General features: G+C 35.5%; 2 protein-coding genes and 1 pseudogene across 2 annotated transcripts; all 3 read right to left on the bottom strand.

Annotated features, from left to right (window-relative positions):
- On the bottom strand, positions 1 to 2,621 carry LOC132133244 (interferon-induced transmembrane protein 5-like). The gene is made up of 2 exons (XM_059546038.1): positions 1,917 to 2,621; positions 1 to 1,366 (listed from the first exon to the last, which is right to left on the bottom strand). Exons 1-2 carry the CDS (start codon positions 2,121 to 2,123, stop codon positions 1,145 to 1,147), a joined length of 429 nt encoding a protein of 142 aa, XP_059402021.1. The 5' UTR covers positions 2,124 to 2,621; the 3' UTR covers positions 1 to 1,144.
- Positions 2,622 to 3,026: 405 nt separating this feature from the next.
- LOC132133062 (catalase-like) lies at positions 3,027 to 9,737 on the bottom strand. The gene is made up of 13 exons (XM_059545755.1): positions 9,512 to 9,737; positions 8,191 to 8,362; positions 7,560 to 7,670; positions 6,889 to 7,019; positions 6,702 to 6,806; positions 6,500 to 6,625; positions 5,733 to 5,924; positions 5,474 to 5,626; positions 5,078 to 5,216; positions 4,731 to 4,861; positions 4,543 to 4,650; positions 4,301 to 4,384; positions 3,027 to 3,637 (listed from the first exon to the last, which is right to left on the bottom strand). The coding sequence occupies exons 1-13, from the start codon at positions 9,572 to 9,574 to the stop codon at positions 3,575 to 3,577; spliced, it is 1,578 nt and encodes a 525-aa protein (XP_059401738.1). The 5' UTR covers positions 9,575 to 9,737; the 3' UTR covers positions 3,027 to 3,574.
- A 2,621-nt stretch (positions 9,738 to 12,358) lies between these two features.
- Positions 12,359 to 16,481, bottom strand: LOC132133310 (synaptotagmin-12-like; annotated as a pseudogene).
- Positions 16,482 to 20,278: the final 3,797 nt, after the last annotated feature.

The following is a 20,278-nucleotide window of genomic DNA, read 5'->3' as shown; positions in this document are numbered from 1 at the left end:
TGAGAATTGAGAGGACAAATTTGCTTAATTTTCATAAATGTAATATTTTTATTTTCTTTTAAATTTGGTATAAATTACCCAGACATGTTCTTGACGTTTCATGAGATTCACCCCAAATTGCCTGTTTATTATAAAAAGAATAATAGCATGACAAAGCCATATCTTTACAGATGTAATATTAAATCTACATGTGAACATCAAAGACCTCTGAGATTTAATTGATGGATCAAATGAACAATCAGCAAAAGTCCACACACACGAGAAATAGTCTCCGACTGACAGGCAGAGACAGGCCTACATGTGTGTGTGTGTGTGCATGTTAACTGCTCTTTAATTGAGTCCCTCCACATCTGTGTCCACTCTGTATCCTGACTGAAATAGAAGGGGAGTGAAGGCTGGCAAACAGCTCTGTCATTTAAATAACAAAAATAGCAGTAGAGCTGGGAGGGTCAACCGCTGTAAGCACAGCCAAACATTACAGAGACACATGAGAACTAAACCACAGCATCGCTTCAGTCTCTCTAACAGGAGAAACAAGCTCTCAGAAAACCTCACAGCAACATCAAGTCATGTTAACCTGCTCCTCATAACCAACAAACGTCCCTACTGAAAAAACAAAACAAAAAAAAAACAAGTTTACATGATTTATGCTGGTCTCCTACCCAGGCCAAGCTAATTTAAGATTGTGTCCCAGCTGAAAAGGGGCCAAAAAAGATTAGCCTGACAAGATAAGGAGAGCAGTAAAAGGATTTCTCAGCTGGGAATTTTATACATCACTGCACTATTAATAATGGACTTTTGTGCCTCGGTGGCAACGTCACCAGCGTGACTGCATTTAATTATTTTATCCCACTGGTGACATAAATCTGTTCAAAGAGACTCGTGTGGAAAAATATTGAGGACATTAAACATTTTATTAAATACAGTTGAGCCAATTTACTTCACAAAATTGAACTGGGTAGATATGAGTTAATAGACAGTACACTAACATTCATTATGAAAAAGAAAAAAACAAATCTAAATAATAATAATTTCATCACACAGCTCACAGATGAAGAAACGGTGCTGGTGAAGTGGAGAGAGGGGGAACAGTCCAGAAGGTTTGCAGGAGCTTGTGTTGGTGGGATTGTTCGAGTCGCTCTGTCTACCTGCTGAAGAGCTTCATGAAGCTCTGGAATCCGTCTTCACCGAAGAAATCAAACGTTCCCTCTGAGCTGCCCAGATGAACCACGAGCAGGACCAGCAGACCCAACACCAGCAGAGGAATCAGCAGATTCCAGCCCGATGCCAGGATGTTGTACCACTTGGCCTTGTCTGAGCATTCCTGTGCTGCACGCAGGTCACCCAAAGTCTTCTGATCTCGAGCCTGAAAACAGACAGACGCAAAATGGAAATGAGTCATGCTTTTACAATCAAGGTTCTTCAATGGTTCCTTGCATTAGGTCCAGCAAAAATCTTTCTAGCCTTCTCTACTTAACAGCTCTTTTAGAAATACAGATTCTGTATTCACATCAATGGTTTCGTGAAGAACCAATAGAGGGGAAAGTATCTTTAGATTACTAAAATGTTCTTCACACTGTCAAAAATATGGTTCCTTTAAGAACTGTTCACTGAAAGGTGCTTTGGTAAACCACAGATGGTTCTCTGGAACCTTTATGTTTTTAAGCCATGCATCTCATCTCTGCAGGGTTCTTGAGCTGCTTTATGGTTCTTTGGAGATCAAAAATTCATGTTAGTTCCTTAGGTGGCGTATTTGGTTTCTCTTTAAAGCATCAAATAGAGAACACCTTGACGGTCTTCTGTTGGACCATAAAGCCTGTTTTGGTTCTATTTAGAATCTTGCTGCTCCATCATGTCATCCAGGAATATTTTTGAACAGGTTTGAAAGCCACAAAGACATTGGTGTTTGAGCTCACCTTGATGGAGTAGATCAGAGCCATGAATCCCAGGCAGCAGAAGTTGACGTAGAGAGTGTTACAGAGCGACCAGATCAGGTAGTCGTTTGGTGGCTTCTTGCCCACATGGCTCATGTTGACCACTGTGGAGCCTCCAGCCTTACGGCCGGACTTACAGTTAGTGAGCGGCGTGCAGTCATTCATGTAGTTGTATGTGGCGTTATCCATCCTTGGAGGTCAGGGGTCGAAACTCCTGGGAGAACCAGAAGAGGAACTACTGAGGAGAAAGATCAGGACACCTCTTATACACACTGCAGATAGGTGGAGTCAGAGACAGAGTGATGGAGAGAGAGGACAGTCATTATGTGGTTGCTGCTACAGAGATCAGGGCAGGGTGCTGCTTCTATACATGGACCACTTTCAACAAAACCGCTAGGTTTGTCAAAAACCGCATAGTTATCATTTTAGCAGACTGTTATTAAAGAATTTGAAATAAATATAAATGCCTAAAAATTAATTAATACAACTTTAAACTTCTTAGTGGGTTACAAATGTTACGTTACTAGATGTCTGATGCATTTTTATTTTTTTTAGAGGTAAGTAAGAGTGTTTCACCTTTTTCTTTAGACCGGAAACAGAGAATGGTTTTTAGAGGGTAGACATGTGGATGGGACACAAGCTGTACTAGAACCTGCATCTTAATCGGAACACCAAAGCTCACATGTTTAGGAAGCATGTGTGCTACAGCTGTACATACAAAACCCCCCATAACATTCATTTAGGTCACCACTGTGTCCTGTTAGAAAATATTAGGCTCTGGGGTTCCTGTGATAGAAAATGGCACCACCTACTGTGGAAGAAACTTACAAAGCACTTGTCCCTGTTAAATTTTAAATTAAAATTTAAAATATACCAAATTATATTAAAACCTTTGAACTCCATTGTAGCTTTCAAATCTCACGCTTCCGAGAAGTCACATTTAAAAGTCATGGCAATGTGAATTTAGCGAATTTCCTGAAAATTCAGGCTTTTAAAAAGTGAGTAAAACAAGGACACATTTTTTTTTAAGAAAAAGACCAAAATGAAAAAGAAAGCAACCAGGATTTCTAAAATGAACCCAAAACTCAGTCATAGAGATCAAATATCCAGTTTTATTAATTACAAGATGTCCAAAGATGTTACATTCGCAATATCAGAACTGAATTATATTCTGTTAAGGCAAAAGGGACGGAAAGAGTTAATTTCTCTTATTTAAAATTAAACGGCATTAGTAGCCAAGATATAAAGAAAAAAAAAAAAAAAATCAACAAACCATCAAAAGGCTCACATATTATTAATGTTAAACACATATGCTGTTCATTCTCAAATTATTATTTGCTACATTTTGCATACAATCAAAATGTAGAAATATACTGAAACAGGCTGATAGTTCAGGATTAGCTCAAACTTGCATATTCATCAAAGGCCTCAATTTGGTTTGAGAGCATTAATCATGATTAAGGAATCAGTGCTGCATTTGCTAATATCACTTATGTTGTGAACTGGCCATATTAGATATGATTTCTGTATTTCTACAGTACGCAAGGAATGAATTAAACATCATGACTCTATATCACACTCTATAAGAGAATGAATGTGTTTGTGTGTGTGTGTGTGTGTGTGCAGAGAGCACTCTGAAATCACATCTTAGAAGCTGCAGCCACAGCGGACGGTCCACCACGAGAATAAACATGAATAGTGTTCTGGAGAGATAAAGAAAGAAAAAGAAAAAGAATGATCAAATAAAGCTTAATGCCACCACAAAATAAAATTAATTAGTTCTGACTGTTCATCTTGCAAGTTGCAATTGTGACTTTTTTCCTCATAACTCTGCATGTCTACAGGTCAGGTGTCTAAAAATGCAGAGGAAAAAATAGAATTGCAAGATAAACGAATAATTCAGAGATAGGTAACAGCGTAAGAAAAAAAATCCTTTTGCCCCGAATAAGCTTTCTATATTTTAGTACCATTGAAATGCTATTATAATTTTTGTCATATTTTGAATTTATACATTTAGGTTAATTTTGAAGCATATACAGTATTTTTTTAAACGTATAGTATTATAATGTTTTATTTCAGCTTTTTATATTTTCATTAACTATTTTTTATGGTTTTACTCATAGTTATAATAATTAAACTTACTAACTATAACTATTTTGATAACATGCTGTAAAAAAATCTTCAAAACTGTAAATAATAGATTATTGAAGTACATTTACCAAGAAAATTCTATTTTAGTCTTTAGTCTATTTTTTTGTGCTTACCATTTCTTTGTAATTAATTGTAAAATTTACAAGTAACTTCTAAAAAAATTTTTTTTTTTCAGTGTACATGAATGTGTGTGAGACTGACTGAATGTTTTCTACCTTTTTCCCTTCAGCGTTGTATTTATCCAGGAGACTTTGAACGCGAGTGCCGTAATCAGGGTGAACGGCCATCAGGTTTTCCACCTGCAAAAATCCATCTGAATCATTCGGAATCAAATGGTTTTTTTTTTTCTAGGCATGTTCATATATTTCCTGAAAAACTGCTAATGATAAGTTTGACTAGTTTTCATGAGATTTACGATAGCAAAACATCTCGCAGTACCAAGAACAAAACTTCATACCATGCGTTTCTGAATAAACAGTTGAGCCCCTTTCAGATGGCCGGCCATGTTCTGACACAGACGCTCTCGCTCGGCTTCTTTCAACACCTCCGTGAAGAACGTGCGCACCTGCAGAATGCATCAGTGCATCAGAACTCACCATCCTTGTGATTATTCATACACAGACGCACACACATTCACCAACAAACCTGTGCCACATTGTCATCGTCTGCGCTGTTGTATCGGTCCACATCAGGAGACACTTTACACTTGGACTCGATGAAGCACGGCTGGGTCTCAGGAGCACTGAAGCTGTTGGGGAAGTAGTTAGGAGCTCCCCCTGCATGACAGGAGAGGAACTAGTGTCGTTTTGCCACAACAAGAGGTTAATAAAAAAATTAAACGGCCAATGAAATGCAAGTTTGGTTCACAGGTCTTGACATTCCAAACAGATGTTGCATGTTCATCTGACTCACTTTTAAGAGACTAATACCAGCTCTAACTCAAAACCAAACACAGCATTGGACATCCCGTGTTTGGAGTGTGTGTTACTCACCCTGGTTGTCGTACATGCACATGGGTCCATCTCTCTGGTAGTTTGCCACTCGGGTGCGGTAGGGGCAGTTGACGGGCAGTTGGAGGTAATTCGCTCCGAGCCGATGCCTATGTGTGTCTGGATAAGAGAAAAGACGCCCCTGTGGCGACAGAATTGAGTAATTGCAGTATTTAGTCAGTCTAGCCATTCTTGCAATTAGTTATTAGTCACTGATGGTTTAATCCAAAGTGATTTACAGGATGCTTATTACAAGTACGCAGAGCTTAAGTGTCTTGCTCAAGGACAAAATAGTGAACAAGCATCCTTTTGTGCATTTTAAACTTGTGCAAACGAACTTATGAAACGTGTCTGGGTAGGTTGATAAATAAGTTTTGTGACACATTAGTACAAACATACCTGCAGCATCTTGTCCGGGCTGGGCTCAATGCCAGGCGGCATGTTACTGGGATCAAACGCCAGCTGCTCGACCTCAGCAAAATAGTTGAGAGGGTTTCGGTTCAACACAAAGCGTCCCACAGGAATCAGAGGGAAGTCTTTATGGGGCCACACCTGAAAGATACAGAGCCAGTTATTCAGATAGACACACCTACATCTCATTCTTTACTATGAAGAACGAGTTATTTCATCAAAACTATAAGAGAGCACAAATGGATACCTTAGTCAAATCAAAAGGATTCCACTGCCAGTTCTCCGCCTGCTCAAAGGTCATGACTTGGATGTAGAAAGTCCAGGATGGGAAGTTGCCGTTGGAGATGGCATTGTAGAGATCTCTGATGGAGTAATCCGGGTCGGAAGAAGCCAGACGGTCAGCCTCTTCAACTGGCAAATTCTTAATGCCCTGATCCGTCTGAAACACAAGAATGAGTGATAATGCAATTAATTAAAACTTGATATTGACTATTATTATTACAACTTTTATTATTATGACTAAAGAATATAATGCCGATCAACCTAGACAATTTACATCCATGCTTTAATTCATACAGTGTAAAAGTTCTGTTGTGCAATGTTTTTTTTTGTTGTTGTTGTAAATGAATTGTAATACTTTAAATTGATTACATTTTAAATTGTTGATTAAATTGTTTAATTAATTTCAATGCATTTGTATCAACTGAATTAATTGTGAATTAATTTCAATGCAATGTATGTATTAAATCATAAAACAGAATTCATAAAAATAAAAAAAACAGAATTTGGGATAAACTGAAATGGATTTAATGTGGGAAAGTCTTCTTGGAAACAAATAGTTATGTTTACACTGAGGTCTAACAAACATTTGGAATGCATTTCTTTCTCCATTAATGATATGAAATGAATATCGTGGTAATATTTTTGGCCGTAATTAAACATCAAATGTGTTCTGTTTGTCTGTGATTTTGTCACTTTGTGCTGTAGACTTTGTACACAAACAACAGTTCGTACCTTGTAGTGGAACTTGCAGTACACCGACTGACCCTGAGCATTGACCAGCTTGAAGGTATGCGATCCATATCCGTTCATATGACGGTAGCCATCCGGAATTCCCCGATCGCTGAACAGAAAAGACACCTGCACATACGTATACATCTCCATGAGCGGGACATTCTACAGGAAACGCAAAAGTGAGCAACTTCTGCAGCTGTACCTGGTGCAGCGATTCGGGACGTAAACTCCAGAAATCCCAAACCATATCCGGATCCTTCACGTGAGTCTGCGGATTCCGCTTCTGAGAGTGGATGAAGGACGGAAACTACAAACACAACACACATCGACTGTTAATACTGGGGCTCTTGATGTCACACCAGGGAGTGCGTATAGATTATGTCTCTCACCAGAAGTGCATCCCTGATAAAAAAGATGGGGGTGTTGTTTCCTGTAAGATCCCAGTTGCCCTCATCGGTGTAGAACTTCACTGCAAAACCTCGAGGATCTCGGACGGTGTCTGCTGACCCAGACTCACCAGCTATAAACCAACAAATTCACATTTATGAAGGTGCAAAGGTGGTGCTTTATACTTTTTGTAGATATGCAAGCAAGAGCATGTTCCAGTCACAGTGTTTCTAAGAAAACATCAAAACAATCGATCAATACAGAGTACAGACTCCACTGTTTCAGTTCAATTCAAGGTTATTTATATAGCTCTTTTTACGATAAAAATCACTGCAAAGCAACTTTACAGAAAACTTAAGTTTCTACAATGTTTAGTAGTAGCTTATCAGTGGTGACTGTCAGTTTGTGTGAATATGACAGAAATCAAAGACGTAGTAAACCAGACGATGACAGTATTAACAGCAATTATTATATGATGTAATCACACTTAAAGCAAAATTTGTTAGTTCTGTATGTTGTTTCAGGGTTAGCATCATCCTAGGTCCTCTGAGGGGGTGACATCCTCTCTTCTCAGGTGTTCGGAATCCAGAATGAAGCTTGTGTAAATCCTGGTTACCATGGGAAGTAAATCCCATGGCGAAACAAATGTTGTAATATCTTAACAGAAACGTACCCACAGTGGAAAAACGAACAGCGATGGGTGTTGTCTTTCCCACATGTTCGAACACTTTGGCTTTGCAATAGCGTGTGATGTCATGGGTCACTTCGAAGTAGCCAAAAGCTCCTGTGAAGAGAAAGAGAAAAGATTTAGTTTTAAGGTCATACCCTCCTTCAAATCAAATACAAGCTCTAAAGTGCCCCACTACTGTCTATCTAATCAGAACACAGCTCTCATGTGCACTAATACTGTCAAATTAAATCAAAATGACAGCAAAACATTTATGATTACAAAATATTTATATTTTATATAAATGCTGTTCTTTTGTATTTTCTATTCATCAAGGAATCTTGAAAACAAAAAAAATCAATACAATATTTGTTTCCACAAAAAATATGAAGCAGCACAACAGTTTTCAACATGAGTACAACATCAGCATATATCAGAATAATTTCTGAAAGATCACGTGAGAGTGAAGACTTTGCATCACAGTAATAAAATGCATGTTAAAATATATTACAAAAGAAAATATATATTTAAAAATTATAATAATATTACAAAATATTACTGCTTTTTTTAATCAAATAAATGCAGCTTTGGTGGGCATTAGAGACTTTCTTAAAAAACATTTTTTTTTAAATCAGACCTGCTCCTTTTGCGTGCACGACTCTCTCTGGTATCCGCTCTCGGTCAAAGTGGGCCATTTCATCAGTAAAAACCACATCCTGGACCAGCAGTGGCCCCCGAGGACCCGCCGTCATTGAGTTTAACTTGTCCCCTACCGGGACTCCAGCTCCAGTGGTCAGGACATCCGGCCGCTGGGAAAATACAATATGAGACAGAATAGCAACACTAAATCTAATTAAAATAACAAATAAACAAACCAAATCATTGTATTCACTGAACTCAGCATAATATGTATTTTAAATGTTTATTCAGCAGTAAATCCTTTGAAATAATGTCATAATATTAGAAATATTTAAATTTAAAGATTGAATGTATTATATTAACCATTATAATAAAAAAACATTTAACTTGAATTGATTAAAACTAATTTAACATCTGTCACACCAATACAAATTTTATAAAACTATACTGGCAAAAATATATATATTATTTTATAGTAATCTGGCCTGAAAATAGTGATTAAATAACTATAAAGGTTTTTTTATCTACTTATAAAATTACAAAATTTTAAATAACATTTTAACTGTAGCAGTAACTTCGTTAAATAAACAAAGAGAAGAGAGGCTTATCTGGCTTTTCACAACATAACAGGTATTATAAAAATTGTATTCGAAATTTTGATTTGATGAGCGAGGTGTCAATCATGTTAATGACCAATCACGTTAGAGAAGAGTGGGACGGGCGGGGGCTCTACCGTCTTCCGTCAAATATTGAAATTATGTAATAAACCTTATCTGTTTTGCGCTTAATTTTGTACATTTTGACTCGCGAACCATTACAGATTCAAAACAACCAACCATGCACATAAATAAGACCGTGGAGGGGATGCAGTTTTCATTACGCAATCCAGCATCTGACTAACGTTAGAGTTTTGTACAATTATATATATATATATATATTGCACACTATATACCGCATTCATTCGTAACAAGTAGGCATAAGTTAACAAATATCAAAAATATATGATAAATGTTTATTTGCAGTGCGATTATTCAGTCTTTTGTCACTGCATTCATAACAAGTATAACTTTCAGATATGAATTTCAGAAACAAAGACGTTTTTATTTAAAACAACGCAACACTTTAGTGTAATTTACAGACGTTTTGCACATCAAAACACGAATATATCAACAAATACTTTCGTGTTAGTGCGTTACAATCCTGCAACCTTTGCCACAATTTCTCACTGCACAATAAACCATTAAAATAAACGATTTAAAACTATTTAACGCACACAATCTCATACTAAGGATATACAATCTCTGAATTCTGCAGCAGACCTGAGAGCCGCGGCCGTCCTTCCACAGTTTCATCTGATCCGTCGCTTTATCTCTGTCTGCCATTATTCAGCTCTTCAATGACGCCCTAAACACGATACTACACTTCTGCGGACCCAAACCACGCTTTTATTTATTAAGTTCGGTAACAGTCTGTTCTTTGCACGTGAACCTTACATGACCGCCACCAAACAGTATTCACCAACCCAGTGACGTCAGGGTTGCCAGGTCTTCACAACAAAACCCGTCCACTTGCTACTCATAATTAGCCAATAACTAAATGGGTTCCCGACTCCAGGGAGAAAATACACGTTTTTGGTAGGGGTCCCCTGGTAAAATTAGCATCCCAGGGTCTAAATATCACGTTATTGGGGACGCTTTATACTTGCTTCAATCCGCGGCAACAGTATTAACGTGTTGCGGATTTGGCAACACGTTATAGAAATAGAATAAAAGAAAGATAAATGTGCGGGCATATGTGAACCCTTGTCTTTTATTGGTCAAGCACGATGGGTTTACACAATAATTGTTTTTATACAGTCCATGCTTTTAACTCAGCAGTGTGCATTTTTTGTACAACTGCTAAATGTTCTGTTGTTCACGTGATGCATGTTACATTTCTCAGCGCTTTACTACATGGACCAGTCACAATTGTTGGGGATGTCATCGTAACCTCATTGACAGATTTGTTTGGTAAAAATGATAAGAAGGTGTGAGATTGCAATATACGTTTCCTCTATCGTTACTTTGATAGAAGCATAATTTCTATTAATTTCCAATAATTGATTTGAATGAACCTTAACCGCTGTGTGCATCGCCCTTTTACGGGACTGTTAAGAGGAGAGAGAGGAAGAAAACCCTTCTATAACACGAGTTGTCTTCAGAGTTTTTTATTTAAATGATAATCTTTGAAGTGATTATAATAATAATAAATGTTGATCAGAAGCAAATATTTTGCAGCTGTGTTAAAATCTTAGGTATCTAACTTTGTGGATACGGTATTTATCAACCCATAATACAAATAAACTTTAAGACATCATCGAACTCCTTATGGTCAGAAAAATCAGAATGAAAAAGAACCTTACAAATGGAATAGCTGGTGGAACACAAGAAATAGGGAAGTTGATGTTTGAAGCTATAATTGTTTAGAATAGTAACCAAAATCGAATAAATGTGTAATAAATTCTTATGGTTAAATGGACTTATATACTTATTACAAGGATAATGATGATGATTTTAAAATGAATTTATTTTACTTTATTATTAAACAAAAAAATATTTGGCAGAGTTCATACTGTAAAAAAAAAAAAAAAAAAAAAAAAGTCATGTTTGGGTAAAGTGCTGACCATTTTGACTTAGCTTTAATGACATAATTGTTGCTAGTAATGAGAAAGTTTCTAAAAAAAATGATTAGTACATATTAATACCATTTATAAAAAAGTAAAGGTATTTTCAAACAAGATTTCACCAAAAACATTGTCTGAATATTTTGTCAAATACTTAAAAAACAAAACAATAAAAAGTGTTTTTATTATATAAATATATAATATAATATATATATATATATATATATATATATATATATATATATATATATATATATATATATATATATATATATATATATATATATATATATATATATATATATATATATATATATATATATATATATATACATACATATATATATATATATATATATATATATATATACATACATATATATTAAAGCCATAGATGAGATAGATTTTGCTGGTCATTGTTATATTGGTGATGGGAAACATCAAATCCTCCAGAACTGTTCACCAAGCTTACAATTAAATTTAATATTTGAAACCACTAATTTACTTTTCTCTCACATCTCACACACAAAAATAACAATTGACTTCATATGAAACAAACCACATAAAGCATTTTTATTTAAATAATTTATTTGATTGCAATATGTCCTACAGTACATGTGCATGCATTGTAAAGTTGTTTAATCAATCTTTAAATCTTTTAACATTCACCAACATTAGACGTACACGGCAAATGAGAATATTGCTTCTATTCGGGTGAATTTGGCACAGAATGAAGTTTAATGGTGACAAGCTTAAAATATTGTTAGTAGTAAAAATGTATCACAGCATTTGCAGCTCATCATCAAATCAACTGACTGCAAAAAGCTCAAATCTGATATTTATTCTACAAAACATTTGAGGTGTTTCGGATGTAGGATGTGATTCATATATTTTGGTATTAAGTTTTTACATTCTGTCATCAAAATATTTAATTATTGCGGCAGTTTAAACATTTTTAGATTTTCTTTCGTGCCAAAGAAAACTGTGAAAGGAAATATACATTAATTTATACATATTTCAATTTGATATGAATGTGTGTATTTTATACAGTGTTGGGGTAATGCATTACAAAGTACAAAACTACAAAGTGCAGCTTCCTGTGATTAAATAAAGTAAGAGGTTTTGCTTTATTTTTCAGAAATCCAGTAACAGTTACTGTTTTGTAGATACTTATAAGATACATATATGATTTTAATGTACTAAGGCTAATTTAACAACTATTTTTAAGGTCCAACAACAAATATACTATTGATCAAAAAGCGCTATCTTTCATTTCAACAAAATGAATGGTAGAGAAGAGTGGTTCTCTTGTGAAATGAGAAATACATTGTACTGTAATATGCATGTTATGAATCCAAAGTAATTCAAATGTAAATCCTGGCTAAATAAATCAATAATGTGCTGCAGTCTAAACTTGAGAAACTGGCCACATAAAATTCATCTGTTTAAGTTTGGATGTAAAAAAATTATGATTTAATTAATTAGTGCATAATGTTATTACTGCTCACAGTATCTAGCAATCACATTGCTATACAAAACATAACAGGTAATTATTAAAAGACTACTGTTTTTAGCAACTTCCCCATCACTTATATTATAAAATACTTGCACGCTCCCCAATGGTAAAATGCATTAGTCAAAATAAATAAATAAATGTGGTACTTTAAATTTACACAAATTACTTCAAATAAACTGGAGGACTAAAAATAAAAAACATATACGTGATGTGGCTCAAAGGCGCCACTGTTAGGCTAATAAGCGTTATTGCACTTGCCTGAGAAAAAGGACAGAAAGTCCCAAGGACCGGTCCTCCGGAGCGGGTGCCACATTGAAACTGGTTTCCAAAGAGTCAGACACAGAGAGACAGATACAGACACAGAGAGTCAGACACAGAGAGACAGAGACAGACACAGAGAGACATAGACAGACACAGACATAGACACAGAGAGACAGAGACAGACACAGAGAGACAGAGACAGACACAGACACAGAGATTCTTTTTGCTGATCTTTCTGCCATCCTGGAGCAGGTACACCTTCACAAACGGATCCGTTCACATGGAAACAGACAAAATTCAGTATATGGTTTTCGCACATTGCGTTTACCAAAGTAGGAGATGTACCTTGATTCAATTTTTGGAACACCATTCCATTTCCAATTATTTTATCCCTAATACTAACTCTTACCGATAATCAGTGGGTATAAATATTGCTTCACACCTGCTGTGGTCTCTCCGTTAGTCCAGACCAGGTTCTTGGCTTTGGCAATGACCACAGTGAGACGTTCTGCAGTCGGCAAATAACTGAGAGACAACAGGATCTCACCGACAGCATCCACAGCCTGAGAAACATAAAACCAGCTTCATCAAGTGAATCCATTTTTTTAACAGTTTCTGTGAACTGAACAAAATGATTCAGCAAGGACTGGACTTCTTATTACTACATATAGAAAATACAAATCTGGCATTAAATATCTAACCATATATATATACCACCCCAGGTACCCTAGCAACTACATAACACCTTAGCAACCACCCCGGGTACCCTAGCAACACCCTAGCAGTATTAGAGAAGACAGATTTCATATAGTGAGGACACTGTAGAAGAGATCACACTTTTTTATTGACGTTTCCATTTTTTTCTCAGAGTGGAGCGTTCAGGTTTGATGTACCTTGCTGATGTCCTGCAGGTAGAGCCAGTTTTTAAACGGCCGGAACATCAGGTCCAGATCCGACAGTTTGAGTTCTGCCACTCCAGCACTGGTGCTCCGTTCATCTGAATCCACACCAAAGGTGGAGAATCGCAGACTGTTCTCCTCCAGATTTACTGAAGCCAATGGAATAGAGAAGCGCTTGTCAAACACCACGGTGAAGGCATTTCTCTGGACCTGCAGAAGAGAATGACAGACAGAGATGTTTTATTATTACTGAAGATATTAATCGCCAGCTGGGGATCAAAGAAGAAAGGATGTGTTTTCATTTTATTTTAATTTATATTACACCCTTTTAAAGATCCTTAGAATTAAGTTTAACGTTTTTGTAAATTTTATTTATATGAGCTCTGCTCTGATTGGCTGACCTCTATTCATAAAAGACAGTATTGGTATTGTTAACTAAAACTAAAACCATTACAAATAATTTTTGTTAATTTAAATAAAGTAGAAATAAAATAAAATCTAAATATTAGATGAAACACTTACATTTAAAAACATTACATTAAAATTAGAAATGCTGCCTTGGAGACTAACTTAAACTACTAAGCCTACATAAAAATAAAAATATACAAAAATATTAAACAAAACAAAAACTAATCAAAACAACAAAAGTACATTAAAAATAATAAAACTAATTAAGAATAAAACACATATTGTCACAGTGTCTGGGTTGTGTTCCCTGGGTTTCCACTAGGTGTCCTCCTTTCCCACGGTGTCTGTCACCTTATCACTTCCTGTTCCCTTATTTGGTCACCTTCCTCTTTGTTGAGTAATTGATTGTTCCCCACCTGTCTCCTGTTCCCTCATTATCCTTCTGTGTATTTATACCCGGTCTGTCTGAGTCTGTGTTACGGAGTCCTTGTTTAATGTCCTATGATTATTCATGTCTGTCGCTTCTTGCCTTGCCTTACCTTACCTTGTCTTCGTGTCTTGTTTATGTTGGATTTGGATATTCTGGTTTTGACCCTGCCTGGACTGTTTACCCCTTTGGATTACCCTTTAAATAAATGACTTACCTGCAATTGGTTCCCTCTCCTGTGTTTCCTGTAACACCGAACGTGACACATATATACATATATATATATATATATATATATTTTTTTTTTTTTATATGAATAAGCACTAGCCTATAACAGAATAGGACTGATATTGGCGCCAAACACTGAAAAGACTTTGATATATTAATGTATTCATGGTTTTTAGATCAATATAAAGATTAAAACTGTACATATGAAAATAAAAGCTAATTCATAATACTAATAAATACTGTAAGGGTATTTTAATAAAACAACACTGATATAGTTGCTGAACACTAAGTAGACTATTAAATATTAATGTGTTCACTGATGTGACTTCAATATCCAACAGTTTTATCAGTAAATGCATCTATTAAACTTTAATATCAAAGGAGCAAGAAAAATCTAAATTTTTCATAACAAGACATTAGTCCTATGGTTTAATACCTGCGTGGCCCCCAGGCTGATCTGCTGAGGGAGCAGTGTGACGGTGATGTAGCAGCCCAGGAAGTTCTCCTCTTCCTTCTCCAGCAGGTCTTTCCCCTGGTGCAGTGAGACGAGCAGAAGCGACGCTCGAGTGTCCAGCTCCAGCGTGACCTCCAGCTGTCCCCCCGTGAAGTCCTGCCCGAAGGTCCCTGAGACCATCTGGGGTGTCCAACAGCTGGAGCCTCGGCTTTCGGCTCGCAGAGGAACCCCTCCGCTGGTTGGAAGATGCAACCCTCTGCACGAACACCAGTGAGTGTCATATAATAAACAGTTTTTTGTTTCCAAAATTAAAAGATTATCTTTTATTTGTGATTGTACAAAATTCTAATTATTATAATACTTATATATTGTAAATTGTATAATGGTGGAGGCTATATATATATATATATATATATATATATATATATATATATATATATATATATATATATATATATATATAGTATAAATACAAATTTTAATATTTAAATTATATTATATTTTATGTATTTGTCATTATATTAAAATGATGTACAGTACAGACCAAAAGTTTGGAAACATTACTATTTTTAATGTTTTTGAAAGAAGATTCTTCTGCTCATCAAGCCTACATTTATTTGAACAAAAATACAGAAAAAAAAATTAATATTGTGATATATTATTACAATTTAAAATAATTGTTTTAAAATTTATTATACTTTAAATTATCATTTATTTCTGTGATGCAAAGCTGAATTTTTAGGATCATTATCACATGATCCTTTAAAAATCATTCTAATATGATGATCCATTATCAAAGTTGGAAACAGTTCTGCTGCTTAATATTTTTTCAGAACATGTTGTACTTTGTTAGGATACTTATGAATTATTATATATGTTTAAAGTTAATATAATTCATATTTACTTATTTTTTTTCCCATAAAACTCTAACCAGATGTCATATTATAACATGACAATTTAAAATAAAATAAGAAAAAAATATATATAATAAATTTATTTGTATGTTTTACTGTTTCTCACATTTTCTGTGGACCCCTTATAGATGCCAGTTTGAAAACCCCTGCTTAACTTAATTACAGAAATGTGCTTTGATTACCTTCTGTCTGATCTCAGAGTGGGAGGAGCCGTATTTCTCTTGCAGGTAGCGGAAGTGGAAGTTTGGGTACGGCGATGGAGTCGGGATTGAGCCAGATTTATATAGTTTCCACAGATTCACTATAACCACAGCAAATAAAACCAGGAACCCTGAGACAAACAAACACACCTCCCAGCCAGGTGGGTTCAACACCACTGACACACACACACACACACACACATACACACTTACAATCAGAAACTCTCTTAGAGGGATGCATGTGAAATCAAAAGGAGACTGACGGATGACTGCTCACCGCTCAGATGATATTCAGAAATATCCTGACCCTGCACAGACATAATGCCACCTGAAACACAGCACAACACACTCTTAAACACTTCCTCATAAATTTACCACACTAATCATCGTTACACCCGTTACTGTATAAACCACAATGAATATTTATGACCTACTTCAAACAGTCCCTTATAAATAATCTACTGTGGGTGCACCACAGTAAAGTTATGGACGTTAATAATAAGACTATGATACTACAGTACTTCTAAATTATAAAAATATTCATTCTCCGAGGTTTTTAAAAGAATACCGTGATATTACCTTTGCACAAATAGTAAAATACCACAAATACAAACATGGTAACATGGTGTCATAGTACATGCAAGAAAGGCCAAAAAAAATGGTACTTTCATGGCACATGTCCAAATAACAAAAAAATACCATAGTATTACCACAGAAAGTATGAAAAGTACTATGGTATTACCATGGTAAAAATAAATACATGTTAAAAATGTCCTGTTGCCTTGGTGTATGTAAATAAATGTACAAAAAAAACATATATAACATGATAATGATAATAACATGGCCCACATTTAAATACTATTAAAATATCACAGTTTTTACTATGGTACATATATAAAAATATCACGGTATTACCATGAATGCAAAGCAAATGAAAAAAAAAATGTGGTGCTGTCATGGTGCACATAAATAAATGTCCAGAAGAACATGGTATTATTACTGACGGAAGCTTTCCTCTGATACTGAAGCCTGATTTGTTCATATTCCTGTAACTGAATGAACCAATGGAGCCCCATAAGAGTTTGGAGAGACTGTTTGAAAGAAAACATGATTTTTACCATGCTACAAATAAAAATAAAAAACAGCTTTATCATCATACTCATCCAAGAAATCATGGTATTATACTGGCAATAAATGAAGATTATAAAATCTAGATGTTGTAAATTATTTTATATAATATTTATTTAATATTATTTAATTTAATATTAAAGGGTTAGTTCACCCAAAAATGAAAATAATGTCATTAATAACTCACCCTCATGTCGTTCCAAACCCGTAAGACCTCCGTTTATCTTCAGAACACAGTTTAAGATATTTTAGATTTAGTCAGAGAGCTCTCAGTCCCTCCATTAAAGCTGTATGTACGTTATACTGTCCATGTCCAGAAAAGTAATAAATACATCATCAAGAATTTGTTAAAGCATCGAAAATACATTTTGGTCCAAAAACTATGACTTTATTCAACATTGTCTTCTCTTCTGTGTCTGTTGTTAGCGCGACTGCTGTGACTGCTGACGCTGCTGATGTGTTATCTTTGTTATTGGGAGCACCAGAAAACACTTCAGCAGCGTCATACGTCAGCAGCGTCGTGAACGCGCTCACAACAGACCCGGAAGAGAAGACAATGCTGAATACAGTCGTCATTTTTGGACCAAAATATATTTTCGATGCTTCAACACCCTCTGATGTCACATGGACTACTTTGATGATGTTTTTCTTACCTTTCTGGACATGGACAGTAGACCGTACACACAGTTTCAATGGAGGGACTGAGAGCTCTCGGACTAAATCTAAAATATCTTAAACTGTTTTCCGAAGATGAACGGAGGTCTCACGGGTTTGGAACGACATGAGGGTAAGTTATTAATTACATAATTTTCATTTATGGATGAACTAACCCTTTAAGAATAACATTGATATAAATTAGTGTATATAATACATAGAGCTACTATATACTCTATTTTTTAAAACTCTATCCAGACATTTATTATAAAGAATTTATTTTTCACTATTAAAATACATTTTGTAATTTTTTATCCTTAAAATTTTTAGTGGAACTTCTGCAGACTCCGGTTTTGGTATTATATAAATGCTCGAAACATTTTAATGGTATTTATAAATGTATAGTTATTTGTTTGATTATTTTTATAGAAATACTTTGGTACTTATTGCAAGTGGAATTATTATATTTCATAATCTTTCTCTCTTTTTCATTCCTTTTTTGATGAGAGTGGTGATTTTATATAATTTTATTATAGGAAGTGAACTGCAGTGGGTATTTTGGGCAGAATCTATGGTCACCATGGTAAACTGTTATAAGTCATAATCTTATTTTTCAAATCTGAGAAAGACACTTGAGACAGAAAAAAATGTAGTTAGGTCTAAAGAGAGAGAGAGGAAGTGAGAGGCGTTTATGCTGTGAGTCACGCCGAGACTTGTGGGTAATCAGCTGAAGCAAGCAGCAGGAGCAGAGATTTCTGTAGATTATGACAACAGGCCAATTAAAGCTTCGGAGGTGCACTCACACATGCACTCGCAGGGTTCAGGGCATTATGGGTTTCACATGTCTGCGGTCAAATGAATAGGTGTTGAAGGCACTGTCAGGAATATCAGCAGCAGCTCTGTGTATCGTCTGTAATGACTACAGGATCACAGATGGACACACACACACACACACACACACTTGGATCAGTGATTATGTCTGGACGCCAATATCCCAAAATAATTTCCCAAATGGCACAATGACTTGTGAGCTGTAAACCATCTTACTGATAAACAATGAATAATTGTTGAAATAATGAATAAATAAATAAAATTAATTAATTAAAAATAAATATGAATCAATGAAATAAAAAATAAATATGAAGAAGTTAATAAAAAAATATGATTGAATAAATAAAATAGATAAAATGAATGTGGATTTTCGGTAAAGTGAAAACACAAAATCAACAGTGTTATATATATATAGTCATTATTTACTCATCCTTGTGCAGTTATTTGAATGTTTATATACTATTATAGAATTTATAAAAAAATTTCAGTCTTCATTGTCATTTATTTTTCAGCCTTCAATTTTTTTTTAAAAAGCACCAATATATTTATATTATCGTTTAATACTGTTATTAAATATGACTAAATACTATTTATATTATTTATGCATGAAAGCCTAAACTCAAAGTTAATACACTGGAAAAAGCATCTAATCTGATTCTAAAAACATTGAAAACAAATGGATTTTCTTCTAAAGCCACTCTCCACCAACAAGCGCTGGAATCAATCCCTTGAACTCTAAACCGAGCGAGCGTGCGTGCGTGCGCATGACCGCGAAACGCGCTAATCATTCAAACATGATTGTTTTCAGCGGACAGCGCTGCATTCAGAGCAGATGATATAGTGTCCGTGATCAGAAGCGGATGGAGAGGCTCCAGTCTGCACTGTCAGCTACTCTCACACAGGACTGAAGCGAGCGAACGCTAATAAATCAAGAGTGCTTTTAATCTCCAGAAGAACACTTTCACTGAAACACAAGTGAAGACAGATGCTGCCTGGAGAAAGAGTCTATCACGATCACTATGACAACCACCCGAGTCGCGGGCACGCGCACTGCATCAGCACCTGAACTTTCAGTTCCTCATCGAACCAAAATCAACAGGCAGAAAAACGCATGACAATAATTCTGCAGCGCATGTGCTTAAAATAAATCAAAAAGGAAATAAATGACTGTATGAGAGAATCAGCATATATAGTCATGTGCATACACTTGCAGCATATGCACGTGAAATATGAGGGTTTGCTTGCGTATGCTAATTTCTTCCTCTCCTGCACACGTATGAGGTGTATCTTGTGCAAGTTCTGCTACTCACTAAGCAAACTGAGAGGAGAACTAACGTGTATACGCTCGCCAGCCGTCTGGCCAAAATCCCATAGTATTCAGGCGTCAGACGTAAGATATGAGACGTCAGACGTCACGGTCACATGTCGGAGCTGCGCTCAAACTGCGCGGCGGCGTAGCAAAGAAAGGATTTTTTTTACTTTGCGTCTAGATAACGTACTACGC

This window comes from Carassius carassius, chromosome 50 (assembly GCF_963082965.1).
Source record: "Carassius carassius chromosome 50, fCarCar2.1, whole genome shotgun sequence".
Classification (NCBI taxonomy): domain Eukaryota; kingdom Metazoa; phylum Chordata; class Actinopteri; order Cypriniformes; family Cyprinidae; genus Carassius; species Carassius carassius.
The sequence above is the reverse complement of the archived record's forward strand: the minus strand, read 5'-3'. Positions and strand labels throughout refer to the sequence as shown.